Source organism: Curcuma longa, chromosome 1 (assembly GCF_044706935.1).
Source record: "Curcuma longa cultivar G26 ecotype Majalengka, Jawa Barat chromosome 1, ITB_CL_G26_1.1, whole genome shotgun sequence".
In the NCBI taxonomy this organism is placed as follows: Eukaryota; Viridiplantae; Streptophyta; class Magnoliopsida; order Zingiberales; family Zingiberaceae; genus Curcuma; species Curcuma longa.
Window position 1 is genome coordinate 15285605 of NC_133861.1, and position 27717 is coordinate 15313321.

The following is a 27717-nucleotide window of genomic DNA, read 5'->3' on the forward strand; positions in this document are numbered from 1 at the left end:
CCAGATTGGAAACTGTACCAACTAGTTGATTGACAATTTGAGCTTTTCTTAATTTCTCGATCCATGCAATGCCGTGGATCTGCTCGAGTTCTTCATTAGGCCAGCAAGGAAATGAAGAACAGGAAATTCCGCTCTAGTCAGAGCTCAAAGAAAATATTGCAAATGTCAAACTAGCTACACTACATTACCTTTAATTCAGCCGGTTTCCATTTCTTCCTTAGACTGATCTCAAGTCACGGCGGTGTTAATTTCTTTACGATCTAATTTGATTGACGATTTCTTTGGCCGAAGCATCGATCTGTTTCTTTTCGCAATCTGATCTCTTTTATTTCTTGTAGAGATGTTAAAATTTCTGCTTTGTTCCTTCTTCAAACATTCCTGAAGCAAATCAGAAGAAGAAAACAAAGAATCATAGCAGCAAAGTGAAGCAATTAGCATGGAAGTCGTCACTACTGTCTCTGCCTGCTCGACCGAGCCAAGTACCAAGGTATCTCTCTCTCTCTCTCTCTCTCTCTCTCTCTCTCTCTCTCGCTCGCTTTCGCACTCTCACTCTCTCGAGGGAAAAAGACCTCTCTTTTTGTTTCCCCATCGAATTTTCTGATGGTCACATCCAGACCGTCTATCAAGATCCATGTCCGATCCAGAGCGATCGGACGGTCCAATTCATATGTAAGCAGCGAAGGAGGTCATTATCACGACGTGTAGATCGTATATTCCCTTTCAGAGCCGCAGCCAAACTGAAAAAGCGAGGAAGCGGCGCGCGATTCCTTTTGATAATCATCATGACAACGCTCGTGCAAGAAAGAAATCCACTCATGCGAGCAAACCCCAATTTTATACCTTCGTTTTAGATTAGGACTGCTTAGTAGTTTTCATAATTATGCTTTGTTTTGATGTGGCTCTGTAAGAAGGTATTTCGATGTGATTTGTTCCATAAAAGGAAATGTCATGGTGAGCATACAAATTGCTTCTTCCCGACAACAGGTGAAGTACTATTACTCGAAGAGGAATGATTCATCCACGTCCAAGGAGGAGAAAGTTAAATGGGCTTCAAGCAAGCAGCAGCTGACCGATGCCAATTCAAGCCCTGCATCCGGATGCAACGGTACGTTTCTTCTTCAGCATTCCTCGGATATCGTGACTTTTTTTTCCCCTGCAGTTGCAGTTTAAAATTTTTAATCTTTTTTTTCATGAAGGAACGGCGTTCGAGCTGGGCGCTTTCTTCGAAATTGATCACGAAAAGCTTCCTCCCAAGTCCCCGATCCAGCTTAAAGCCATCAGAGTCGTAAAGGTTTAGAGATTTCTTGTCTATTTTGATGTATCAGAATTAGATTAATTAAGCATTGGTTTACGTATTATGCGTTTGGAAAGCAGGTGAGCGAGGCGACGAGGCTGGAGGTAACGGTGAGCTTCCCCAGCATGCTCGCGCTGCGGAACTACTTCTCGCTATCGCCGGAGACCGGCCGCGACCCAGAGCTGGACGAGAGGTTCGTCATGAGTCCCAACCAAGCGGGAAGGATACTATGGCGGCTGGTACCGCTGGCGGAGGTTGAAGCGCAGAAGCACTTGGAGAGCTTCTGGTTGTCGTGTCCCAATCTCCACGAGGACTCTCCGGCGCCCGTGGTAACTAGCGAATCCATAGCCCCGCCAGAAGAAGAATTCGGCGAGGGAGAGTCAGCCATGGCCGAAAATAGCCTCTTGGCCATGATCAAGCGCTCTGGTCTCATCCAATGGGGGATACGAAGAAAAGTCAAATACATAGGAAGGCACCAGTCGGCGGAGACCTCGGAGGATGACCACGAAGAGGAAGTTGAGGTAGATTCCCGAGCGGACGTCGAAGAGGAGCAGAGTGAGAGGAAAAGGAAGCGAGAGAGCGTCGAGGTTGAGAGGAAGATTAATACGAAGAAAAAAAAGGGAAAGAAAAATGAGAAGAAGCTGACTGGGAAGCGACCAACAGGGGCCGTAAATGGGAACACTGATAAGAAAAGGGGCGGGGAGGAACGGCAACATAGGAAGGGAACTAAGGACCGGTGGTCGACGGAGAGGTATGCATCGGCGGAGCTGAAGCTGCTGGGGATTATGAAGGAGAAGAGGGCCGCGCTAGGGAATCCCATAATGCGGCAGACACTGAGAGAGGAAGCGAGGAAGCACATTGGCGACACGGGGCTACTGGACCATCTTCTGAAACACATGGCGGGCAAGGTGGTGACTAACGGCGCCGAACGGTTCCGGCGGCGGCACAACTCGGAGGGCGCCATGGAGTATTGGTTGGAACCAGCAGATCTGGTGGACGTCCGGAAGCTGGTCGGCGTGTCCGACCCCTACTGGGTGCCGCCGCCTTGGTGGAAACCCGGTGACGCCATGTCGGATTGCCCCTGCAGCGGCGAGTGCAAGTCAAAAATACAACTCAAGGAGGAAATTGCAATCCTGAAGAGGTTCTTTTTTCGATTTTACATTAATTATAAACCATAATAATTAGCTCTTCGTAGGAAGCTTAAAATACACCTCTTGATTACTCTTGTTCATTGATCATTTCGCTATTAATTATACAGGGACATCAATCAGCTATGGTCATTGAAGAACATGGATAATGTGAGTAAAGATGCCCCGGCGCTGATGCAGTTTGATATTTACAGAGATTTGATCAATAATTAACAGATTTAATTACCTTTTCTACTAGCTTTGTCTCATTGTATTAATTGTTGTGCTCTGTTCTTAATAAATAGACAACAATTGGAAGTCAAATGATGATTCTTGTTTTAATTAATGTAGATGAACATACACGTGAGGAATATTAATTCTTGTTAAACTGCATGCATTAATTTGTTTCTGCAAGCTATTGTTTAATGATAAATCATTGTGCTAATCTGCTTGTTGGATTCTCAGGAGAATTACAAAAGGTTGGTGGAGAGGAATCACAAACACGAAGAAGAGATAAATACTCTCACTAATTCTTTGCACCTCTTGAAGGTACCAACTGTTCTACGTCTGTCCTTTCTTTAATTTCATTGGATTTTTCAAATTCCGATTACTTGCGGATGCCATTTTTATTTGTGCAGGAAAAGATCCTCCAACTGAGGGAGGAGAAAGAGATTAAGAAAGTGGCCATGGAGGCAATGAGAGTAGACAAGGGATTGCAGTGCGTTGGAAATCATGACGACGGGGCGACGAAGAAAGAGGAGAATGTGAAGAGCATGGAGATGATGGACCATGACGATGGGACGGCGGCGGAGGGTAACTCGAAGACCGATAACTATGATTCCGGCATCACCATCAGCTCCACGAACGACACCGCCATCGCCAACAGCAGCAGGATAAGTACTAAGGCCAAGAGCGGCGCCGCCCCGAACAGCAAGAAGGCTCGCCGAAGCGGATTCAGGATATGCAAGCCTCAGGGGACGTTCCTGTGGCCCGATATGTGGAGCAGCAACGTCGGCGGCCGCGAGGAGCCGCGTCCGTCGTCCTTGGTGGTTCCGAACACAATCGTGCCCGCGTCGGCCGCTGCGATGTCGACTATCGAGGAGCACCTGATGCTGATGGGCGGCGGCGTGCCAACCCCTCACTCGGCCTCGTCAGCCACGTCGGCGCCCAGTCTCCTGCTGCTGCCATCGCCGACGTCCTCCACGGCGCCAGCTCTGACACGCCCCTCTGAGGTCGTGACGGTCCTCACTCCGCCACCTCCTGCGGCCCGCTTCCATCACCTGCAACAAGCGAGCGCCTCCTACGGCCTCTATCCTGCCTCCGTGGTGTACCACCGCACGGTGGCTCACGTACGTACTGATCTGCCTGCTACATAATAATAATTAAAAGAAGAACGTTACGTTGTCGGGTGTCTCTGACACGATGTCACAGCAGGTCTGGGCGCAAACAACGTCTGCATCGCCGGCAGCAATGCCTGCAGGCGTGGAGGGGAACAAGAGAGCAGAGATGGCAGCTGCCGTGGCTTCGTGGGACGCACTGCACAGAGACAAGGGAGGGAAAGGCGGCATCACCACTACCGATCTCGCCCTGGCCACGCCCTCCATGGCCACCGCCACCTACCAATGATCAACCTCGCTCGCCTATTCTAAGTTCTAACGTGGACACTCTACCATTAATTTGAAGAATATACATACACGCAATGTAAGATTCTGCAAATTCCTTAATTTCCAGCTCAGTTGCATGCCTCTGTCACTGATATGCCATTGGTGCTGATTTACATTTGTGTATGAAGCTTGTCTTCTGAGAGGCCATGGCCATGGGAAGCAAAATTTTGTTTGAGGGGCCTGAAACTCAAAAGGTTTTAATTTTGTTTGGCGGCTTCAAAATAAAATGAGCCCGCAGAAAACAACATTCACAACTGTTGATCCTTCTTTTACTCAATCAAACAGACAGACAGATACTCATACTTGCATCGTCCATCAAATGTGGCGTGGCTGCGTAGCTTCGATTCCACTCATTATTGTGCTCGACGAATAACAAGTAGTTTATGATATGTAAGTGCAAGCGGTCCGTCCAATTGAAGAGGATACAAAAAATTCCATTCAATTCAATTGATTGTTATCTAATTAACAAACACAAGCTACGAGAATTTTCCATTCAATTTAATTGATTGTTATCTAATTAACAAACACAAGCTACGAGAATTTTCCATTCAATTGAATTGATTGTAATTATTAAACAAAACAAACTACAAAAATTTTCCATTCAATTATATTGATCGATTGTTATCCAACAAAACAAGCAACAAGAATATAATTTTCCATTCAATTGACTGCAGTTATTAGCTAGCTGAAACAGGCTCGACTATGATCTAGAGTGGGATTATGAGTTCTGTCGAGTGAGGTTAGCTATCTATCTATCTATAAATAATGCACATGGATTACACTTAATTGTGCAAATTAAATGATAGCTTAATTTCATCGATCGTCAACCCTTCCTTCAACTCCTTGTCATTATTTAGACAACTAAAGCATTAATTTGCTAAACTTAAAGATAGTCAATATCAACCTTCCTAGCTAGCTAGCTCCCTTAGTGAGCATGTATGTATATGTCTAATTAATTAATTTATATATATTCGTCTTTTCGTGAGGTAGGCTCACTCGAACCAGTTAAATCGACGATACTATTCACGCGCAATCCGAGTGACACAATAATATTATTAAATAAAATCTATTCAATAAAACAATTTTTTTAAAAAAATAATCTTTTTTCAAAGACACATCATTGGATCAGTCAATGCCTGGGAAGGGCCTTTGCATGTCAACTAGCGTTTAGATTAAGCCAACCAGTTGGGGACCCTCCTGGTTGAGCACTACCAAAGTCATTAATTATATAATTATTTATCTAAAATATTATTATTATTTTTTATACAAAATGATCATCTATATATATATATATATATAAATTAACCACTCTCACATATGTATATATATTTGCATGTAGCTAACCCTTAATTCATTAATTATAGGTTCGTATATATATAGTTGACTAATGGAAAGTGGCATCTCAGCATTAATTAACATTAATTCATGTGTTAGGAGAATCTGTCCGTCTTCCAATGTAAGATTAGTTATTAGATTAAGATTTGAGATCACTCTAGAATCATCCGTCAGTATAGATAATTATATTATTAGTCACTAAAAAGATAATGGAACATTGTTAATATATATAATAACAATTAATCCATTGAAGCATTAATTAATTCCTAGCTACTAGTGAGTTTTCATTGCGTAAAAGAATGAAGAATCGATAGACGTCCGTAGCTAACACTGTGAAAATGGAGGTCTCCATCAATTCAAGCATAATGCAACACTTTGATCAGTAGTGGTTTCAGTGAAGCCTCACTCAACCAGATTGTTATATATGCTCCACTAAGACTTAGGGTTTAGATGGTGACCAGTAGTGGACCACTTAAACACTGATTAGGTCAAATGGTGGGACAGTGCAAGAGGAATGTGATTTTGAACTATATATACCTACCCCTCAATATTTCCCTAAAACACTTTTCAAACGTAGATGCTTTAATTTTGTGCTAAAGATCAATGACAATCTAGGGATGTTTTAGATGTAAGGACGACATTTTCATACTTCTCCACATGACTCATGAATCGCGATTAGAAAAGTATATGCTTTTGTCTTATAGAAATATCGACTCTGAAAAGTAATATCATAGTTGACTTGGCTCAAAGCTCTCCACCGTATGGAACATTCGAGTCACTTTTGTTTATCACCCAACAAGATATATAGACGTTCAACATATGAACATCGAAAAGTGTATTGTTTTAAGTGCAAGGGTTGTTAATGTTCTTCAAATTCAAATTCCTAATCGTTTTATTTTTTGAGTGCTTGATTATAAGATATCTAAATTAAGATCATTTCCCATACAATAGTTTTCTTTTACCTTCCATTTTAAAAAGTTTTTTATACTTTCATTACTTTTTTTTTTCAGATGGAAGAATTAAATTTTGTCAAATATAAAGAGTTATATAATATAGCTAGCCTTTTAATATTGTTTAATTATGTTTTATGATTTTAACAACTTGACATTAATTGTTTGGGGGAGAAATAATAAAAATACACAAACACATTTATATATAGAATCTCAAACAAACATGCAATGATCAAATTGTTGTTAATATGTAATAGTGACAACAACAGCATGTGACAAAGAAATCTTGTTCAAATAATTAAACATTAATTAACCTATTCTCGAAAAGAGGACAATAGCTAAATGCCATGACTTTTCCTAATTTGAGGGGGGAAAGTTAATGCAAGATTTGATGCTTAAAATAGGCGTTTCAATAATTAATAAGGCACAAAAAACAAGGATTAATTTTATTTTCCATCCAATATTTTTATTAGTTTCTCATTTTAATTCATCTCTATTATATATATATAATTTAGAATATTATTCTTTTATGCTATGTATTGTATTTTTAATTACTTTTTTACAATCCTAATTACAATGATGAAATAAAAACAAGTTTAAGCCGAAATATATAGATGACGAAGAAATTAGTGTAGAAACAAAATTAAAGAAAAAAAAATTGATAACCTACCTAATTCATTGATGGGAAGGACAATTATTTGTGAGCCAAATTTATTATATATTCCATGGACTCCAAGTACTTTTACCACTCCATCAATTATATTCGTCCAAACATTTTAAGGAAATTATTTAGTAAAAACATTTAAAAAAAGACAAAATTTAACAGTGTGAATATACTTTTTTTAAGTGCATGCCTGACACAAGATGACAAGAAGGTTGCTATTTCATAAATTTTGTTCGATATTTTCTTACGTCACTGTACAGGCTTTAGCTGGGGAACACAACTCAAGTCAAAGTCAAAGACTAACAAACCCTAGACTTTTGTTTTTGTTTTTAAAAATATATAATTAATAAAATTATAATTAGCTATAAATAAATAATAATATAAAAATATTAATATTTGAATTTGAGTTTAAAAAATATATGTAATATTTGAATTCAATTCAAAATTTAAAAATATAAATAATTTTAATTTATTTTTTTAAAATAAAATTTAAATTCGAATTTGATTTGAATTGTTTGTACTTTGATTTAAACCGAATCGAATTATGATTTAAATTTGAGATTGATTTGAATTATTTAAATTTAATTTGAATATATTAAAATTATATAAAAATAATTAAAATTTGATTAAGTTTAATTTACCATCAATTCATGAATAATTAAATATAATATTATGAAATCAAATTTGATTCAAAAAAATTATCAAAATATTCAAGTTGAGTTCAAATTTAATAATTCAAATACAAATCAAATCTTTTTAGAACTGATCACCATCCTACTTATAACCTCTGATGACCTAATATTGTCTTAAGACAAGACATAATGGTTTATATAGTTAAGAAATTATTTAAGACTTTTATAATAATATATAACCCACATTTTATGAAAAAAAGACAGATATATAATTAAAAAATTATATTTTTTATATCCAACAATATATATCAACATATATCATCCTGATTTAGAAAAATTGCAACTGAACATAAAAGCTAATTGTTTATTAAATAAATTAAATTACAATTTCTTATTCATTTTTGTACATTTTAAAGAATATATAAATTTTGTCTCTTGCTTTTTAATATTTATCATGTGCAAAATTATATTTTGACAAAACCACGTGAAGCCACTTTGTCTTCACCTCTTTTTCACCCATTCTTTTACGTATCAACCATTCTAGTAAAAAAAAATTCAAAGAGAAATTTATTTTTCTCAAATTATAAGAAATTTATTTAAATATTTTAATAAAAAAAATAAAAAAAAAAAAGAAGTATTTTGTATTTTTTTCGCATGGACAAAAATGCCCTCGTTACTTTTATTCTTTTTCAACTTTTGCCCAGGCTCATCTCACCGTCTCCGCTATAAAGAAACAGGGAAAGCTGGCTGCTCCGCTCGCCTGTCTACAAGAGCAGCTTCATTATTTCCCTGTTTCTGTTCTTCTCTCGATCGGTTTGTTTGCTAAATTGGTGCAGAAGAAGATCCATCAGAAAGGTCCATTTTTTGTTCTCCTTGCGAACTCTGATTGAGGAGTATTAATGGCTTCCAAAGACATGGAGAGCAAGCCATCTTTCTCCTTCTTCCTCGCTTCTTCTTCTTCTTCCTCTTGCTCTTATAAGGAGATGATGAAGAGGCCTTCTTTCTTGCTCGGCTTCCGCTTCGTCGTCTGCGTCGCCCTCTGCTACCTTCTCTGGCTCCGCTTCCTCTTCTACACCTTCCCACCGGCGTCTACGGCTGTCTCTGGTAGAACGGCCAAGCTCAGCCGCCCTCTGGCGGCCACCTGCGACCCTGCCATCGCGCCGTTTTATATCCACCGCCTTCACCCCCGATTCAACTCTGCCCTCGTCCAGCGCGGCCTCTCCTGCGTGGCTTGCTGCGATGTCTGCCCCCACGTCGGCCACCGCGGTCTCGGCCGCCCTCTCCTCCGCCTCCCCGCCGACGCTGACGTAGACCCGGGCCTCACGTCCTGGTACGCCACCCACCCCCTCGCTGCCGAGGTCATCTTCCACGCCCGCGCCGAGCGACACCCTTGCCGCACCGCTGACCCGGCCGCGGCGGAGCTCTTCTACGTCCCCTTCTTCGCCGGCCTCCACGCCGCCACCAACTCCCGGCAGCAGAACCACACCCGCCGCGACGCCCTCGCCGTCGACCTCGCGGATCACCTCGCCTCCCTCCCGGCCTTCGGCCGCCGCGGCGGCCGCGACCACTTCCTCGTCGTCGGCCGCACCTCCTGGGACTTCATGCGCAACCCGGCCCACCCTGACTCCGGCGCCAACCGGTTGCTCCTCCTCCCGGAGTTCGCCAACACGACCGTCCTCACAGTGGAGCGCCACCCCTGGGAGGGTCGCAACCAGTTCGGCATCCCCTACCCCTCCTACTTCCACCCGCGAACGGCGGAGGACGTGGCGGACTGGCAGGCGGAGCTCCGCCGGTTCGCTCGGATCCGGAGCCACTTGTTCGCGTTTGTGGGCGGACTGCGGCCCGGCGCGGACAAGGCGTCGGTTCGGGCCTCGGTCATGTCCCAATGCTGGAAGTCGAAGCGCTGCCTCCCGGTCGACTGCAACCCCACCCGACGCAGGTGCGAAGACCCAGATCGTGTCCTCGACGTGATGCGCCGGGCTGACTTCTGCCTGCAACCGCCAGGCGAGTCGCTCACTCGGCGGTCCACCTTCGACGCGATTCTCGCCGGCTGCATCCCGGTGTTCTTCTCCGAGCACTCGGCGTACGCACAATACGAATGGTACCTGCCGGCTCGACCGGAAGACTGGTCGGTTCTGTTGAAACCGACCAAATGGGACCACATCGAGGAAGAGCTGGCTGGGATTCCGAAAACCGTGGTGGAGAAGATGAGGGAAACGGTGATCGAGCTGATTCCTAAGGTGACCTACGCTCATCCGGACTCGAGTGCGACCCAGTTAGGGTTTCATGATGTAGTAGATATGGCTCTAATTGAGCTCACCAAGCGGGTTCGATCGAACCGAGAAAATCTGTGAAAATACTGTAAATAGCCAATGTTTCTCGCCTTCAAGTATTTATAAACAATGTGTAGGTTTATATCTGCTAATTATTCTTTAATTTTTTCCTCAAAAGAAATCAAATTTCTTGTGACTACAGCAAAATGAATACGACAACCACCTTGATGGGTGACTCGTTGAACTGTAGAGGCCCTTCGAGCCCAACCAATCGAATGTCGGTAGAGTCGATCAAAGGAGCAAGGATTTGTGGGAGTGGATCAAAGGTCAATGGATTGAACATTTAAGCATAGAAAATTTGATGCAAGAACAACTTTGTGGTCCGTGGGGCTCTAACGGAAGACAACATGACTCTTTGTGACTTGTGCAATTATGCTTTGGAAACTGGACCACGCCAGTTGATTTATTTGACTGGTTTGGCTCATGCTTGTCAGGATCAAGGACCAAAGATCCAAGATCGGTGGCATTTTGTATTGTAATGCATCAGAAATCAGCAATCCGCTGACTAAGGGAATTACCATGCTGCACATGCAGATCATGCGTAAATCTTTAGGGCACAGCACTGGCTAATGCCTCCAAGAGAATGAGTACATAAAATGTTGTATATCGAGTGATGAACATCATAGTTACACACAACACAGTCTTAGTACATAAACAAATCACAATGAGAAGCAGCGGCAAAAAAATAAACGTAACTGTTTACAGAAATCATCCAGCCGCTTGAAAGTCTCCGAAATCATCATCTATAATGTCTTGGGTGCTATCTTTCAATGTGGATGATTCTTCAGGTGAAAGTTCAGCTTCAGATTGCGAATTAACGTCTTCAGCGTTGGATGGCTGCGAACTAAAGGGTGATTTTTGAACAGGATTGATGGGAGAAAGCGGAGAAGGGGGCGGTGGGGGTGGTTTAAGGAGAATTGAACCTTCGCTGGCTTTCGTCTTATCGTCCAAGGAAAGATTGTTCAGACCCTGCTCCATGCTTGCGGACTTCACCTTTTGTCCTTTCTGTTAACAAGTGTACAAATTGCCATTAGCATTACCAAACTGGGGTGTCGAGAAAGCAAATCTATGCAACAAAGTCACAACCGTATGAAGACCCGTATAAGCACATCATAATCCAAGCAAGACTTTGAGAATTGAGAAAAGTCCATGAATTTAATTGGTGCTCAGAACAAGTTGTTTTTGCTTCATAGGAAACTAAAAGGGGTCAACAACTACGGAAAATTGCACAAAGCATGCCAATGGAAACAGTTGGAGATTTAATTATGAAAAAACTAATATGGATCCATGGGAAATTGAAGTAACTTAAAGTAGCGCTTAAGTGGTAATGATAAACAATAGAGGTCTTCGGACACATAACCAAAGAAAAACATTCCAGTTCTATATTTCAGAAGATTATTGCATTTTGCAAGCAGCTCACCGCAATTACATTAAACTAAATATAAGTTAAGATCATGGATGCTAGCGAACGGAGAACTGTAGAACCTAACCTTCCAGTCTGCAGAAGGGTTAAAAAGGACAAGGAACTAGAAACATAGACGGAAATAGATGAGACTTCTTTATTTCGATCATATCTACTAATAGACAAGCAGTGCATTCCTGTCAAATTACATTAGAACACGAAGGATGAGAAGAAATTAAAAACACCTAAAGGCTCAACTGCAGTTAATTATAGTATAATTGTTCCCTCAATGTCTTGTCTGTCATTGCTTTTTGATGTCTCATCAACTTTATTTTAATAACTGGTAGACGTTCTGTCAGAATGTGATCCTTATCCATGCTAAAACATAGACCAGTAGCCGTAGGTTTAAAGCGTTTGCACAAGTCAGTTTCTCGCAAGCTTACAGTAAGTTTGAAATAGTCAAATTATGCAGTAGCAAAACTTAAGTATGATCTTATTATTTTCTACTACTGCCCAAACTAAGTAGCATAGCTACTTGGGGTCAGTTACATCGATCTTATTGTGTCCATTGAGCTCCATGATCATATGACTATCTAAAACTATTTTCTCTCATTTTATCATATTTGTGGCTACGCCTAATGCCCTAATTCGTATTGCACACTAGTACACTCTTATCCATCTTAGCTTTGTTAATTTCTACTACATCAAACTTTTTTTTTGTCGATGTTGCTGCCGACAGCCCAAAGCCCAGCACCCAATCAATTAATCACACAAGACTCAAAAAGATCCTCTCCCTACAACTTTACAGGAATTTAACCAGATATATCCAAAGGGAATGCAACAAGCCAACTGGGCAGAAATTATTTGACAGAATCTATAAGTAAAATTGAATATAGAGACCACGTGAATCATTTGGATCATATTTTTGTGATCTAATATCACGGACTATGATTTCAATTAGCTGATTAACACTCCATGACAATAATAATAACAGTAAACAAAAAAAGTGGCCCAACTATTTGATATCAATTACATAATTACATGAATCTTTTTCCCATTAAATTGTGCAAGGCCATGCCATTGGTAAAAAAAATGCCTATGGAATGTTTCAATTATATAAAATACAGACGTATAATTGTCTTTGATTTATATCTACCATTCACACTAACAATTATAATTGCTAGATGGTTAAACTTCATTTGTGTCCAAAATAGAGGAATTAGTAAGAATTAAATTCTTTCCCCTCAAATTCCGTTCAATGAGAGAAATTGATGATTTTATTTTATTTTATTCCCTTTCTTTTTCTTTCCTACTTTCCAGGTAAACACAGTATCTAAGAATAGATCTACTTCTTTGCAAAAAAAAGGACTCTTCATTTAAATTATAATGAACCTCGAAATCTCTCTTTGTTCTACTGATGCAAGTCTAACTATTTTGGTGTATGATTATTTAGTTTGTACTTATTCATCCTCTTACAATAGAACCTTATTCCATTTATACACGGAGGCAACATGTGTCTACAAGAAAGCATCAAAATAATAGAGCTTCCAGCTGAAATAAACTAAAACCACCGAACCATGCTCAAGAAAAGTACTGACAGAGATACACCTCTATCCATGTTTCTACTTACATTTTTCAATTGAAGCACCAAAGTCTCCCCTTCCTTCAGACTGTAATCAACTGTTGATGTTGTCTGATAATGTTGCTCCATCTCTTCAGCAACTTTCTTTTTGTTTAGATATCTCAATTACTGTAAAGGAGCAAACTTTTTATACAGTTGGTAGAAACAATATCATATGTCATCTTGCAACTTGCAAGTACTACCAGACATCATATATAAGTTACTAGTCAACATAAAGGAGGATACTTCATGTGGTCATGGAGAGCAGCTTGAAAATCATAAGCTTCTGGTCTTTCCCTAAATCCTATGCCAATGAAAGCATGCCGTTTTCGGCCACCTGCAGTTTAAATGCTTAACTGTCTGATCTTGCATTCAACCTTAAAGCAAAGAAATGAATGCCTATGAATTGAAATGCAATATGATATTTCACCTTAATTTCCCTCACGGTAATGCTCTTCTGAGTTGACTAACAAGACCTATCTAATTTGTTTTCAAAATTCCAAAACTAACATTTCTAGATATGCATTTGAAACAGTGGAACTCACTCTATCTCACTCAAGCCTCCACGTCCCATCTGACAAAATGTCACTAAGTGTTCAATCACTTAGCATAATGACATTCGAAAACAGATTATTCACCTCTGCTACCAGATGCTAGACTTGTTCACAATACATCTTTTAAATAAGAACTTATTTTGAATCTTGGATTTTACTTGCTTAGTAAAATTAAGTGAATCTAGAAAGAAAAATCTCCTACTTATACAATAGAATGATACTCCCTAAGGATGGATGATAAAACTAATAACAGCAAACTTGATTTCTCAATTGGATAAACGAAACACAATCTTATGTGGACAAAAAGGCATTGTCTTTGAATTTCATTTGGAATATTAATTAAATATGTCAGGTTTTGAAAGCACAGTAACAAAGTTTAAGGAACTTACCGATGTTTTCCTCAATGCGAAGCACAAAGTATCTGGAGAAAAGATAAATGGTGATCAAGTGAATGAAAATCATGATTGGTGCATAACCAAGTTGTGCTATTAGGAATCTACTGGGTATAGATAATCCATCTAGTTGATAAATATACAATATCTGGACTTGATGCATTTCAAAATGTTACAAAATTTGTTGCAAGAAAATAACAGAAAGATAGCAAACCTGCTACTGTCAATAACAGGTTCTACTGGATGTGGTTCTCCCTCTCTCAAGAATGCTCTAGCATATAATTCTCCTAAAAAAGTGTTTCTCATGATAAAGAAAGCTCAAAATCATATAATGTTACTGCTTTCTGTTTTATTTTGATTTGAAAGTTGAGTAAACCTGATTTATTATCTTCCAATCTGATAATGCACTCTTCCCCTTTGCTAACAACCTTCAATGCTCCCTCCCACACCCATTTGTTCACGTTCCACTCATCAGCCCTGAAAATCAGCAAAGTTATTCTATACAATAAGCTATAGTATGTGAACCCCGAACTTAGGTAACGCTGTGAAATAAATATTTGCATGCAAAGTTATTGGGAAAAAGGTCAAATTACAAAAGGAAATACAGGAAAACCTGAAAGGAAAGTTAAAAAGTGTTGAAAAAATTAACAAACAAAGACTCAAGCATTAGGAAGGAGAAAGTGAATTTAAGGAAATCAACCACATAGTGCCCCATATAAATATGCGATAGGAAGTCTCTCCCCCCCTTGGTATAGCAATATTAAAATAATGTAGTTAAATTCCAGCAATTTGTTTAATTGCTCCTCCTAACTATTCTAGTACATTGATCCCAAGCTCAGCTCATTTATGTAGCTAAATAAGCTCAGCTAATTGTTAAACAAGTTCCAGTTAACAACCACAACTGAGCTTGAAATCCATTAAAGTTAAAATTTCATTGAAGCACAAGCTTGAAACAAGAAGCTCATCTAAGTTAAAATCAATTCAAATTGGAATTTAGTCAATAATGGATCTAACTAGACTTTGTAATTCTTAAATCACCGTATCAGAGTAATTCTAAAAGACTGAACTATAAGGAGTCATGTATCATTCTTAGCTTCAAGCTTGCTAGAAAGTTGAGTCAAACTTAAACAATATCTTTTTAAGAAGTGTTTGTCTTTTTTAGCGCTTCTCCTTACCTTAATCAAACAAAAAATAAGTAACCTTGGAAGTCTAATTTATCATTCTTGGTCCACCGCTAATGAAACATTTATACATCAAGCTTACACATTAGGGCGCCAGAACAAAACACAAATGAAGCCCAAGCAAATCTAGAATCAGATAAGGTTATGCATGAAGATATAATAGCAAACCATAAAGGATATCCAATCTAGAAGTGACCCACTCCTCAATTATCTCCATTCCTGACGCTTATTACAACCCTCAGCGATCACGATTCCAAGTTATTACGACCCTCGACGCTTGTTTGTACGAGATATAAACCTACCAGTCATACTAGGCAATAAAGAGGAACAATTTTTTTACCACAATTCTGCATCCACCAGTAAGTAAAATGGGAGAAATGGTTTTTTGCAATCTACGTAAGAACCGAAGAGTGGAATTGGGGATCAAAACACCTGTAAGAAGCTGCAGTCTTCCTGGGCGGGATCTGTCAGCAAAACCCCAAGGGGGGCAAGGAAGGGTGTGGGTCAATAACTAGATCGGAAAGACGATGCAACAGAAAGAAATAATTCGCAGTCGGCGGGATTACCAAGTAGACGTAGCACTCGACGGCGTGGAAGAGAACGAGTTCCAGAGCTTCTTCCGTCTCTCCTGCCTCTTTCTCGGCTCCAGCGGGATCGGTCTTGGTCGGGTCGCCCATGGCGAGTGCTCGCGTCGCTTGTCGTGGGGAATCGAGTTCGCGATGAACTTATGCATCGATTCCACACCATCGCGACTACAGTCGTGACTTAACTCGTGATCGACCGGCCTTGCCGCTAGAGACTTTTACAGTGTGAGTTTTCTAAATTTTAGCGAAATAAAAATTCGGATAAAATTTGGGATTTAGAGCGCAATGTATAAAACTACATAATTATTTATTAACTAATCAATAAATGTAAAATAATAAAAAAAACTAAAATAATAATATTATTTATTAGGATAAAAATCAACAAAGATGTCTGTAAATCTGATTTTTGAGTCATAACTTGAGCCCTCGAGATCCTCTCTCCCATCCAGAAGTCGATTCTGATGGTTCAGCCTGGCGGCGACGGAGCCCCGGCGTCGACCGCCGGCGACAGCCCCCGCAGCGAGAACTCTAGTCAGACGTTCGCGGAACACAGCAGCTTGGAGATGAAGAAGAAAAGGCGGGAGCTTTGGTCCTAAACCCAACAAAATTGAGCCACCTGAGATTTTGGGGTGTACCTTCACGTGATCTTCGGCCTCGATCTTTGCAGGAAGATGCTGCACGAGCAGACAACACAAGTGAGGCTCGTTCCCGGCGGCGCCGGTGGAGGCGAATTCCCCGACGACGGCCACAGCTGGCGGAAGTACGGGCAGAAAGATATCCTCGGAGCCAAACACCCAAGGTCATCAAACAGCAGCCTATTACAATCTAAACACAGAGAATTGTCCTGCGCCGAAGCGAGTGCAGCGGTCGGATGAGGATCCCTTGCTGTTTAGCATCACCTACAGGGGAATTCACACATGCCTGCAAAGACCACACAAAGTTTCAGCATCAGCATCTGAAGAGCAACAGCACAAGCACGAACACAAGAAAGTCAAAGCTGAAGTCTTCGACTCTAGGAAACTCAAGAGCAAGCTTGACCGTCAATGGCTGCACGGGAAGAAATGCCGCCGGAGATCGTTTCCTTGCTCTCCGCTGATGATGACGGCTTAATCGGCAGTTCTACTGTCCTGTCTCCGGTTACCTTGATGCCACTTACTTCTTCATGTGGTAAGCAGCACCTTTCGTTCTAACAAAAATCTGCAGTATTAATAGAGATATATCTGTTTTCTTTTACTATGTAATAATAATAACGTGCGTAACATCCACATCTGACATTATGTTGAAAAAACAACCATCAATGTGTAAGGACAAAGAAATACAACCGATCTCAGATCGTATTTATTCCAGTTTAAGCATTAATAAGACCATAGGATCTCCCGTAATCCAACAAACAGACTATTATATATATATGAACGCCTTGTGCTGAAGGAATGAACACAATAGTTGATTTAGAAAGAAGACCTCAATCCTTCCTCTCCCATAAGAATTGCTATCAACAACTCATTCCAGGTATCAATTGGCCCAGGCAAGCACCAATGCAGACAATCCTGCTGGGGTTTCTTAGTTAGATCAGGGTGGTATATTCTGTAGGGCCCTGGATGCCCGTCGGGCCTCATCAGTGAAAGATGGTAAGTATCAAGAAGTTTCAGATTCAAACCATTTGACAATCCTTCCTGAAACTCCTCCAATTCCACACCTCTCATTACTGCATCCTCAGGATCAGCATTGTACTCACCTTCTTTGAACGGCATTGTTCTGTTGCAGATCCCCCCATTGTACCATTTTCCATACTCGAAGTGGCTCGGAGTCCAAGTCCTCAGAACCACAAGAGGTTTGTGGTCGGCGGCGCTTAAAAAGCGAAAAGCCAATCGGAGGGCGCTGCGGTAGGAGTAGTCCATGCCTAGTTCTTTTAACGATTTGTCTGGGCAGTAGTGGCAACCGACGATGGTGTTGTTCTCCCAGAATGTGGTTTCTTTGAGAAACCACTGTCCACCAGACAACATTATGTACTCGTAGTTTTGGGATTGACTAGTCCATGTGGTATCGAGGACATCAAGATAAATCTGTAGGTCTTTCTTGGACTTTGTTTCAGTAGAGTTCACCAGAAAAGGAGCCCAAATGAGTCCTAATGTGATGTTGTGAGAGGGTAAGTGCCATGTCTTGGATTGAAATGCTTCATCGTGATAAACTAGAACTGCTTCTTCAACCTGACGATAAGACAAACATTCAAGGAGACAAATCATGGTCAGAAGGTAAGTTCCAATTGTAAAGTAAAGAGAAAAACCTAGACTATTGATATTGGGTAATCGACTTCAAATCATAAGTAAACTACAGTATCAACAGAGTTCGAATCCAAGGTAAATTCTTCCCAGATGCCATTTCCATTGGCAACTCAAATTTGGCATTGAAAGTCTGCTTCATAATGAAACTTGCTTAATTAAAATGTATAATGGTGATGTGGGGTGATGCTAAAGATCATACAAGAAGGAAATCTGCCACCAATTTTTTCACGAAATAGAAATAGAAGTGAAAATGAAACTAGTAACAGTTTCAAGCACGTTCAGAAAGCACCTTTGAGAGAATACATAGCAATGACTCCATCTGGTTGCGGAGAATAGAATCGCCAACAAAAGCTATTGATCTGCCCCTCATACTACTTAAGAACTTCTTTGTGTCTATTGGAGGAAGTTCACAACTGTATGGTTTCCATCTCCAGTAAAGGTAGCCAGTATCCAGTCGACCATTTGTCAAACAATTTTGAGGAGAAGATATGAACTTGCAACTTGAATTTCTGTAAGCTGGAGCAGAATCATTTTTCCACTCCCCAGAGAGAATATCACATCCTTTTGCAACACCAATATTTGAGATTGTATTATATTTTAGGGCTCAGGATTCTATTCATAAAAAAAGGATGCAGATAAACTAACAGGAAAAGTTAATCAATAAAGCACTGCCTGAATCTGTGAGCTGCTGGTTTGCATTCACCTATGGATCCCTTTTAGGACTTTTTATATAAGCAATAGCTTTTAATTAATCATAGAAAAATACTGAGAGAGTACCCAACAATGAAATATTCAGTATCATAGCTTCAAAAATGATCATAAAAAAAAACATTGTGGGGACTTTTTTCGAGAATGATTAATTAAACTATTAGAAACTTGCTTTTTAATGTCTAAGAAAGATGCTCATGTCTACTCAGACAAGCAAGATGCAAAGTTTTTGAACCTTAACCCTATGCGACAATACTAGTACTCACGTCCTGTCGTAAATAAATTATTAAGAAAGTGAATGATATTAAACTAAAAATGATTCCTCTGTACAATGAGATTCGTAAGCAAGCATGATCCCCGCTGTAGTTGTAGGTCGGTGCAAGTTTGCAAATTTCATCGTAAAAAATCTCACCATTCTCAGCAACGCGAACAACCACGGGATTCTCGAATTACTCTCAAGGAGCAACGAAAAGAGAGAGCAATCGATACTTGCGAAGTTAATTTCCATTTTTTGTCATTAATAAGAACCCTAACCCGCCCCTACCAACGCCATACCATACAAAAGATCTATCACCAAACCCACTTCCTTGCCGACAATGAAAATCCATGGAAGATCACCCTAATATTTCGCCCCCAGTAACTTCAACTATCAAAATCTCACCTTTCATAGGAGCGGAACTGGCGTCCCGAGGGAAGAGGAGCTGAAAGGCGAGAACCACGAGGAAAGCAGAACCCAAGAGCATGAGGACGAAATCGCAGAAGCTCTTGCGGGGCATCCATTGCCTGCCTTCCGCCATGGCGCTCTGTTTCACAGGGGAGGAGGGAGGCGCAGAAGCACGGCGACAGCTGACCGGTTGGACTGGAGCAGTGATATGACAAGAGGAAGGAACCTAAAGAAGCTGGCTCTTGGCGTTTAGCTCGTCCTACGTTTTCAAATTTACAATTTATTTTTCAAATTTACAATTGCCACCCCCTGATATGCAGAGTGTTGGAGCATCTCAAGCTAAATTAGTTTTTTTATTGTATTTTTTTTACAATTGCCCCCAAAGTTGGGATGTGGGCTCATGAGGAGCTCACAGAGCAATCTCAAACCCTTTTTTGTGGGTCACCTCGTCGTCGAAGGCGGCGACAGCCTGGAGCACGACGGGAACACACCAGAGCAGGTTGTGGAGGGCGAGGGCTTTGCCCCACCAATTTGGTTTGGCTTGGGCTCCAGGCACCGCACACGTACCGCTCGTCCTCGAGGTAGACGAGGTGGAACCCGGAGAGCGGATGCTCGATCGAGTGGCCGCCAGGGGAGTGCGTGCTTAGGGTCGAAGGTCAAGTGGGTGCGGAGGGTGTCGCCGACGGCGAAGTCCAAGGCGTCGACGAGCAGGCAGCATTGATGGGGGTTGACGTCGATGGCGTCACGCAGGACCATCAGCGAACGGAGGCTGCCGATCGAGGACCTCGCCTATCTGCCGGAATTGCTCCATCGCTGATGAGAAATTATCTAAAAAAAATTCATTTTTAAAAAAAAATCTTCCGAGGACAAAATTGAAAGATAAGAATAATCAAAATCCTAAAAACAATTTTCATCCAAATATTGAACAAAAATGAATTTAAACATCAAGAAATAGCATAGCATTCCATTGCACCTTCTCAATCTAACTAACTGAATAACCGTTTTTATATTCTTCCGAATAGATTTGCTTTCTTAAACGGGCTAAAAAATGGGCTTCGGGATCGAGGATGTTTGTTCAGGATTTTTTGCCAATGGGCTTTAAAATAAAATTTAAAAAAAAAATCAAAAAACGATGTTTGAAAAAAAAAAAATACAGAAATCATCAACTCACGAAGAATTAAAATAATAAAATGTTTTGTTAGTTAATTTGATTCAAACCATTTATGAGGTCTGAATAAGTGACCTCAATAATTCATACTTTAAACATTGACTTGACTCGAGCAATACCATATTATCCGTCCACGCCACCCCCACGTGGCCACGTTATTCCATTATCCAACTTCAAGGCCATGCTGAGCTGCGTCCCTTTTGTTTTATCGGTAAATAAACCATTATTAACAGGCACGAACATGCTACCTTTCCTGTGATCTGATCACAAACGTCAGGTGCACTCATCCAACGAATCAACGAAAGGGAAATCATCCGGGTGAATACGAAACGCGTGGAAGCAAGAACCCAATTCTACTAAAGTAGTGGCAGGTGGGTCCACGCCTGCCAACTCTTACATCACCGGCCACGTGATTGACCGCTACTGCATTTCGACGACACGTGTGCGGACCCTGTTCTGAACGAACTAGTGGCGCACGACAACACGATTGGCCACGGCGACCCGCTGCATTTACCCACGGCGTTGCCTCGACCCCTTCATGTGAGTGCTCTCCAATCGTCTCTCCGGTTTATTATCCGGGTTGCGGATTTGCGTAAGTTTAAGTTCGCAGTATACATCGTTTCTCCATGCTTGATACGGACACGTGTACGGTGACGTGGCTCCCTCTTCTCTCCTCTCTACACTTCGCTCGAGTTGGGACGAGGCCGTCTCACCTCCCCACCGCTGCGCCGTCTCTGAGGGATTCCTGGAGAGAAGAAGAGAGTAGCGTTGGAGTTTGGATTTCTTTTGGCTTCTTCTCTGGCCGTTCGATCCTCCTTTTGAAAACGTTCGAGCTCGGAGTCTCCTTGAGGGACTTGATCCCCTTTCTCCAGCGGTTTCTGCTTTTTGGAGGCGTAGTTGTCTTGAATTGGCACGCTAGATAATCGGAGAAGGAATCCTTGCTGGATGCTTCAGGTCAGTGACATTGTCGGGCTGATTCTGTGCACCGTCTCTGCATTGTGTTGTTTTTATTGTCTGTTCGCCCCCGATATAGGTTAGCAGTAGTCGACGGTTTGCTGTCTACGAATTGTGTTGGTCAGAATTAACACGGACGGATGTTTACGAATTTCGTCGTAAATATGATTTCTTGTATTTGTGTTTCTGTTAGGAAGATTAGAGGTGTGTACGATGCATCAGGATAATTGGGACTAGATTATGGATCATATACTGAAAAGATTCGATGGATAGGAGAAGGAAAAAAAATTTAGACAGATGATGAAGATAAGTTGATATGCAGCGGATAGTGTCATACTTTGAGAAAATTATTGTTTCTCCTGCTACAAAAGCTCGTCTCTGATTAGCCGATGATAAGAAACTTTTTTTCTAAGTCAGATACGGAACTGTCTTCTCGTTATGCTATCTTTTCTCTGTGGCAAATAATCAAAACCTTCAGATTTTTACACTAGTTACCTTTTTGTTCGTAGTTCACCTTGGAACCTGCAATATGGTCCAGTCACATATGGATCTGTGTCACATTTTGTTGTCCTGAACAGATTTTGTTTTTGTCCTAAAGCATTATTTACCATTTTTGGGGGGTTTCAAAATTTGGGTGGTAATCAGTAGGTCCGTTTGTTAACTTTACCTTTTTAAAATGCCTTCTGCATCCTGTCTCGAGCTTATGTTGGACCTTCAGTTCAGTATGTGTTGGTTTGCTAACCATACTGCCGAGCATGACAACCTTGTTAGTTGTCAGATACTATAATGATTTTTTTGCAAGATGGTCAGTCAATAAATCCAAAATAATTGATCAACCGGTAATTTGTCAATACTCCAGAATTTTCCTGGAAAGAAATGTCTTGTTGATTATGTTCCCAAAGGTTCTTCATTTTGTGATTTTAAGCAATTATATACATGCAGATAGCAACTTAATGGGAAATAATGAAGCAATGACGCCTTCAAAAACTGAGAAATTGCCTTCACATGTACAGGTGGGTGTACATTTTATATGATGATTTTACATGTGCATTTTCTCTTTACTAAACAATTGATTTTGTTATATCTAGTTGCTTGTGCCACACACTGATGCACCCTTTACTAATTGTAGGTAACCCACTAGTGGGGAGCTTAAAGAATAATTGGCTTTTGTGCTTTCAATATGTCACAGTTTGTTTACTTGCTGTCCTTATCCTACCTAAATCCTTGATAAAGTGTTTTTTTTTCTTGTTGCAAGTAGTGAGAAATACTAGTATCCGATTATGACTTAATTCAGTATCATTTTCACCATTTTCAGGATCAACCTGCATTTCATCCATATCCTGACTGGGCAACTATGCAGGTTAGCTATTACTTAATTTTATTTGTATCATTCTGAATAGAAACTAAGAACATTACTAAAGAAGAAGAGGCTGCTTTTCTTCTTCTTTTTCTTTTTCAGGCATATTATGGTCCTGGAGTGATGCCTCCTTATTTCAGCACTTCAATTGTGCCTGGTTATGCACCTCATCCATACATGTGGCCTCCAAGGGTATTTAAATTATTTGATCATGTTCTAACTGCATTCTTCTTTTTAATTACAACTTTATCTAAAAGGAGATCTATTATTAATAAAAAGTGAACCATGCCTTAGTTTATGTATCTGGCATTGTTCTTACCTTCAGACTTTTATGTATAATTAATAAACATATTTGTGTTTCATCCATTCGCTTGAATTTGGGGAAGTGGTTTTTTTATTCTTACATGCGCGTGACATCTAGAAGTATTTCTCTGTTGTTACTCTATTCTTGGGGTTTGGACTTGAGAGTGGCTGATTGCTTTATTGAATGGGGTTATACAAGTCTTGCTGGTAAAGGGAGGAATGTGGTGGCAGAAAAGTAATATAAAGCATCCTCTCTTAACATAACTTTCGTCAATCTTGATGCAAGAATAGAATTGCTAAAGGTCTGGAAGTGTGTACTGTTGGCCAATGAACTGAGAATAGAATTGCAAAAGCATGTTATTGGGCACACCATACATTAATTTTTTCGTTGCATAAGATGACTATTAACTAACTTTCATCAGTCTCGTTATTTTTTTCATGGACTCAGCCCCTTATCCCTCCTTTTGGGTCACCATATGCGGCAATTTATCCAAATAGAGGTTATCATCACCCATCGATGCCTCCTGTAAGTCGTTCTTTCTGACATACCATCTTTTCTGCATTGAACTTTGCTTGGTGTTTAGGATATATGACAACTAGTTTATGCATGGATGTTATATGCCCAATAATTTATTAGAATTGTTTCATTGGGCAACATGTTTCTATTTGCAGGGTTCTCATCAACTCCTTGCAGCAACTGAAGCACTAGTGGTGAGGAAATATTTACTTGCAATTTATTTATTCAGTTTTAAAATTTTTGTTATATAGTGTTTCATTCGAAGTTTAAATTCTTCCCTGGAGATCAACTTTTTTCGCATATGACCTTCTTTTACAGATGGCAACTCCTTTGAATATAGGAGCTGCTGATACATCATTAGGGAGCAAGGACAAAGAGATAACAACTAAGCTTAATGCAGCTGTGGGTAATATAAGTTCGAATAATGCAGCAAGTTCTCGTCAACATGAGCCGTCACAAAGGTTTATTCTAGTTTATATTTGCAGATAGAGATTAGCACTACTATGGGTTTCTAAGTATTTCTTTATTGCACATGTACAGTGGATATAATAGTGCAGATGGGTCTGGCGATGGAAGTGATGGGAGTAATTCAGCAGGAGTAATGTCCTTTTAACCTTTTTCATTTCCTTTGTTGCTTTAAATGATGTCTTCAGTACTTTCATGAAACTGCACGAGTACTACTTTTACTCAGAATATCCTCTCTTGTAACAGGGATCTAGCAACCAAAGCAAGGTTGGTTCTAAAGATAGATCATCATCAGGTATCACAATCCATGCTATCTCGTACTCTAATTTCTTAAACTGCGTTCTTCCAGTTTGCCTGAAGTCAAGGAAACAATAGCTCATTTTCAAGTCATTAAATATGTTTTTTAACTGCAGATGATAGAAAAATTGACTCTGATATTAATCCTGTCAATGGTGGGGAAAGTTCATCCTTGAAAGTTTCTTCAGGAGTTTCCGGGACACCTATGGATACTACAGGATATCAAATGAGGAATAAAACTTCACCTAGTCTAGGGCAAGCATTTCCAGTGAAAAAAAATGGGACACCCGTTCACCAAACAACCATTCCTATGATGCCTGGTTGTAATGGTGTACCTTCTGAACCATGGATGCAGGTGCGTGGAATCTCCACTCCTGATATTCATTTCTTGTCTTTGCTTTTGTTTTAAAATTGCTACTAAACCTTATAAAAGAAAAGTATTCAGTAATACAGTAACTGATGTAAAACAAATCTTCCCCACTATTGGTATTGAACATCTTTCTCAATACAATGCTTAACATCTGGTTTATTCTGTTCAGTGGTAGTATTTGATTGACATCCGGTTGTGCTCAATAACAATTTTCATGTAGGTTCTCATAGAAACGAACATCCCTTTAAGGTATAAAATGCAGCTGCCATTGGTTCCCTTATCTGGCATACCTAAGCTATTGTGTTCCCTCTAAAGCACTTCCATGTGTTACGTTTCCGGACCCATACCTAAGCTAGTTGTGTTGCTCTAGACTCTAGTCTAAAGCACTTCCATGTGTTACGTTGTCATCTGGGATCTTTCCCTGACATAGCTTGTCTCTTGGCTGACTCTGGGAGTTCTTATTTGTTCAGGATGAGCGGGCAGTGAAACGAGAGAAAAGGAAACAGTCTAACAGAGAGTCTGCTAGAAGATCAAGGTTGAGAAAACAGGTACATTTAAGTTCAAATATTGACCAATTGTTTGCATTTCAGGCTGTCATCTGTCTCATCATGTTGCTGAAGTTCTAATTGTTTGTATTTCAGACTGAAAATGAGGAACTTGCTAAGAAAGTTGATACCTTGTTTGCTGAAAACACTAACCTCAGATCTGAAATAAGTCGACTAACCACAAACTCCAATGCATTGAGAACAGAGAACTCAGCTTTGTTGGTATGCTTATTTTCTGCTATTAGCTTTGCTTATTGCCCACATTCATTTACTTTGGCCAGGACAAAAATATATGATTTGATCCAGCATCAGTCGAAGCATGCTTTTTTAATACAACAAATCTTTCTTATTCAATAACTAGTTTGGGTGAACACACAAAAATAAATTTGAAGGGGCATACAATGTGAGTCTAACAATTGTTTTGTTTCATGTACAGGATAAACTAAAAAGCTCTCAATCGATCCAAACAGAAGAATCATCTCTTCCAGAAGAGGAGACCGGAAGTGCACCATCAATTGTTGCTGCGAATTTCTTGTCAATGATCGATAATCCAAGCCCAATTAACCGAATTGAAAAGTTAGAAGATGAGAGCAGGAGCAAGCTTCTGCAGAAAGCTTCAGCAGTATCTCGACACTAGTCCAAGAACAGATGCAGTGGAAACTGTGTTGGGCATGGTTCCTGTAACTGTACAGGATACGGTATTATAATGATTTTGTCTTTCTATTGACTTGTGCCAAGGCCAATCCTTGTAACTAAGATGTTGGAAGCTTTTAGAAACACCAACTGCTAATGGAAGACAAGTACAAATCCAGTTGTCGGAACCTTTTAGAAATCCCAACCTCTAATGAATGACAAGAACTGCTGTAAATTTTATCAGAGTTGTCACTTCAATTATAAGCTCATTTTGCCCCCTTCTTTGTGTTCTTAGTCGGTTCATGGGTAAATTGATCAATCTGATTTCCAATAACACGCTCAAACACAAATCACATAAAAGAGATCGAACTGAACCATGCACCAAAAGAACAAGAACACTCCTTTCTCTTCTCTACATATGAATCAACTTTGACATGCAATTCACTTATACCATGCAACTTTTTGTATGTGTGTGTGTATATATATGTATGTATACTTATTTACATCTTGTTCTTGATTTGGTCAGGAATTAAGCAACCTTGATCGATGATTACAGGCCTGTGAGGAACTGGAGCTGCTTGAGCAGAGGAGCAAGAGCCTCCATTAGCTTCTCGCATGGATGGTTATGAATTCCTTCGTAGGTAGTCACGACGATGCTCGTATCCTTGGAGAGACGCTGGACTTGTTTCTTCACGTTGCATGCGTGATGCGTGCATCGATAGTAACTTCTTCATTCATCGATAATAACAATGAGAAAAAGAGATTCGTTCAGATCATTGTAAATAGACATAAAACAGAAATTAACTTGAAATTTTTTGATATCACCTGGGAAATGAGCTGTTCTTGACTGCTTTCTGCCCGTACTTGCGCCACCGGTAGCCATCATCGAGTATGTCGTCGGGACTCTTGGTCCGGAATGCAAACCTCGGCTTCTCTTCACTGATCTTCTTGTTTCCTTTTCTCTTCCTTTTCTCCTTCCCCTCCCTCGCAGCACCGTCGTCGGATAGTAATAGCCCCGGCGGTGGCGGTGTGGTTATCCCCGGCGGTGGCTGGAGTAGTTGAGCTAGCAAGGTCGGCCAGTGATCGAGATCAGCACCGACTGCAGCTGCTGGATTCTGGTTGTTAGTGTCGAGAGGAGGAAAGCAGTAAGTGGGAAGTCCTTCCATGGTCGATTGAGAGATAACAGTTTGGGGAATCCGGAAGAGAGTGGTGATTTATAGGAGAGAAAGGGAGTTTGGGAGTTGGGAGAGGTTGGAGGAGTGTGGATCGATCACAATTGATGTTTGAAGAAGAAGCTAATGGAGATTCAGGATGTCTTGGTGCAGTTCAACTGCCATATTTGGCAGACAAATTAAGCTTCCTCGATGGATTATCCATCAGCAAGTTTGAACACAGTCAAGCTTAACTTGCACTAGAATATCTACTGTGCCATACAAGGATTGAAATTTCATAAAACTTTTTTAGAAAAAAAAATTATATTATCAAAATTTTATTGAGATTAAAAACTAAATTAATTAATTATAATCAAATGTTCATGCTTTCTCCTAGTTGCCTGATGTTTATATTTATGTGTCGGTTGATTTCATTTTGATCCCTGTAGTTTCAATTAATATTTTACCCGAATGTCTCTCACAATCTCAGATAAAATAATTGCAATTCAATAGAGATTTTGCCATTTCGATTTATTAAATAATAGTTCAAAGTTATTGAAAACTATTTTT

At 40.3% G+C, this 27717-nt stretch overlaps 6 protein-coding genes across 6 annotated transcripts; 3 read left to right on the forward strand and 3 right to left on the reverse strand.

Moving 5' to 3' along the window:
• Positions 1–1494: 1494 nt before the first annotated feature.
• Positions 1495–4047, forward strand: LOC141824818 (protein AMEIOTIC 1-like). The gene is made up of 5 exons (XM_074712154.1): positions 1495–2435; positions 2553–2592; positions 2887–2970; positions 3060–3770; positions 3856–4047. The coding sequence occupies exons 1-5, from the start codon at positions 1495–1497 to the stop codon at positions 4045–4047; spliced, it is 1968 nt and encodes a 655-aa protein (XP_074568255.1).
• Positions 4048–8448: 4401 nt separating this feature from the next.
• Positions 8449–10069, forward strand: LOC141847102 (putative xyloglucan galactosyltransferase GT17). Its single transcript, XM_074735085.1, has one exon. The coding sequence runs from the start codon at positions 8566–8568 to the stop codon at positions 10018–10020; it is 1455 nt and encodes a 484-aa protein (XP_074591186.1). The 5' UTR covers positions 8449–8565; the 3' UTR covers positions 10021–10069.
• A 478-nt stretch (positions 10070–10547) lies between these two features.
• LOC141838880 (uncharacterized protein At1g03900) lies at positions 10548–15915 on the reverse strand. The gene is made up of 8 exons (XM_074726489.1): positions 15716–15915; positions 15582–15613; positions 14345–14445; positions 14183–14255; positions 13966–13997; positions 13269–13359; positions 13032–13143; positions 10548–11004 (listed from the first exon to the last, which is right to left on the reverse strand). The coding sequence occupies exons 1-8, from the start codon at positions 15824–15826 to the stop codon at positions 10708–10710; spliced, it is 849 nt and encodes a 282-aa protein (XP_074582590.1). The 5' UTR covers positions 15827–15915; the 3' UTR covers positions 10548–10707.
• A 1059-nt stretch (positions 15916–16974) lies between these two features.
• On the reverse strand, positions 16975–19611 carry LOC141812886 (protein trichome birefringence-like 26). The gene is made up of 3 exons (XM_074700838.1): positions 19385–19611; positions 18305–18576; positions 16975–17940 (listed from the first exon to the last, which is right to left on the reverse strand). Exons 1-3 carry the CDS (start codon positions 19518–19520, stop codon positions 17182–17184), a joined length of 1167 nt encoding a protein of 388 aa, XP_074556939.1. The 5' UTR covers positions 19521–19611; the 3' UTR covers positions 16975–17181.
• A 1671-nt stretch (positions 19612–21282) lies between these two features.
• On the forward strand, positions 21283–26266 carry LOC141833151 (common plant regulatory factor 1-like). Its single transcript, XM_074720539.1, has 13 exons — positions 21283–21509; positions 22452–22522; positions 22825–22869; positions 22969–23058; positions 23618–23695; positions 23842–23880; positions 24005–24147; positions 24227–24284; positions 24398–24446; positions 24565–24803; positions 25289–25366; positions 25460–25585; positions 25800–26266. The coding sequence occupies exons 2-13, from the start codon at positions 22463–22465 to the stop codon at positions 25998–26000; spliced, it is 1206 nt and encodes a 401-aa protein (XP_074576640.1). The 5' UTR covers positions 21283–21509; positions 22452–22462; the 3' UTR covers positions 26001–26266.
• A 33-nt stretch (positions 26267–26299) lies between these two features.
• LOC141833161 (putative WRKY transcription factor 43) lies at positions 26300–27162 on the reverse strand. The gene is made up of 2 exons (XM_074720549.1): positions 26822–27162; positions 26300–26724 (listed from the first exon to the last, which is right to left on the reverse strand). Exons 1-2 carry the CDS (start codon positions 27160–27162, stop codon positions 26547–26549), a joined length of 519 nt encoding a protein of 172 aa, XP_074576650.1. The 3' UTR covers positions 26300–26546.
• Between the last annotated feature and the right edge of the window lie 555 nt (positions 27163–27717).

Coding starts and splice junctions, on each gene's coding strand:
- LOC141833161 (XM_074720549.1), bottom strand. CDS start 27,162: ATGGAAGGACTTCCCACTTACTGCTTTCCTCCTCTCGACACTAACAAC. Junction 26,725..26,821: donor AAGAACAGCTCATTTCCCAG/GTGATATCAAAA, acceptor CGATGAATGAAG/AAGTTACTATCGATGCACGC.
- LOC141847102 (XM_074735085.1), top strand. CDS start 8,566: ATGGCTTCCAAAGACATGGAGAGCAAGCCATCTTTCTCCTTCTTCCTC.
- LOC141812886 (XM_074700838.1), bottom strand. CDS start 19,520: ATGGCGGAAGGCAGGCAATGGATGCCCCGCAAGAGCTTCTGCGATTTC. Junction 18,577..19,384: donor CAGTTCCGCTCCTATGAAAG/GTGAGATTTTGA, acceptor GTGTTGCAAAAG/GATGTGATATTCTCTCTGGG. Junction 17,941..18,304: donor TGCTATGTATTCTCTCAAAG/GTGCTTTCTGAA, acceptor TCTTATCGTCAG/GTTGAAGAAGCAGTTCTAGT.
- LOC141833151 (XM_074720539.1), top strand. CDS start 22,463: ATGGGAAATAATGAAGCAATGACGCCTTCAAAAACTGAGAAATTGCCT. Junction 23,059..23,617: donor CATACATGTGGCCTCCAAGG/GTATTTAAATTA, acceptor TCATGGACTCAG/CCCCTTATCCCTCCTTTTGG. Junction 23,696..23,841: donor ATCACCCATCGATGCCTCCT/GTAAGTCGTTCT, acceptor TTCTATTTGCAG/GGTTCTCATCAACTCCTTGC.
- LOC141838880 (XM_074726489.1), bottom strand. CDS start 15,826: ATGGGCGACCCGACCAAGACCGATCCCGCTGGAGCCGAGAAAGAGGCA. Junction 14,446..15,581: donor AAGACTGCAGCTTCTTACAG/GTGTTTTGATCC, acceptor GCTGATTTTCAG/GGCTGATGAGTGGAACGTGA. Junction 13,998..14,182: donor CCTGTTATTGACAGTAGCAG/GTTTGCTATCTT, acceptor TCTTTTCTCCAG/ATACTTTGTGCTTCGCATTG.
- LOC141824818 (XM_074712154.1), top strand. CDS start 1,495: ATGAGTCCCAACCAAGCGGGAAGGATACTATGGCGGCTGGTACCGCTG. Junction 2,593..2,886: donor CATTGAAGAACATGGATAAT/GTGAGTAAAGAT, acceptor TTGGATTCTCAG/GAGAATTACAAAAGGTTGGT. Junction 2,971..3,059: donor ATTCTTTGCACCTCTTGAAG/GTACCAACTGTT, acceptor TTATTTGTGCAG/GAAAAGATCCTCCAACTGAG.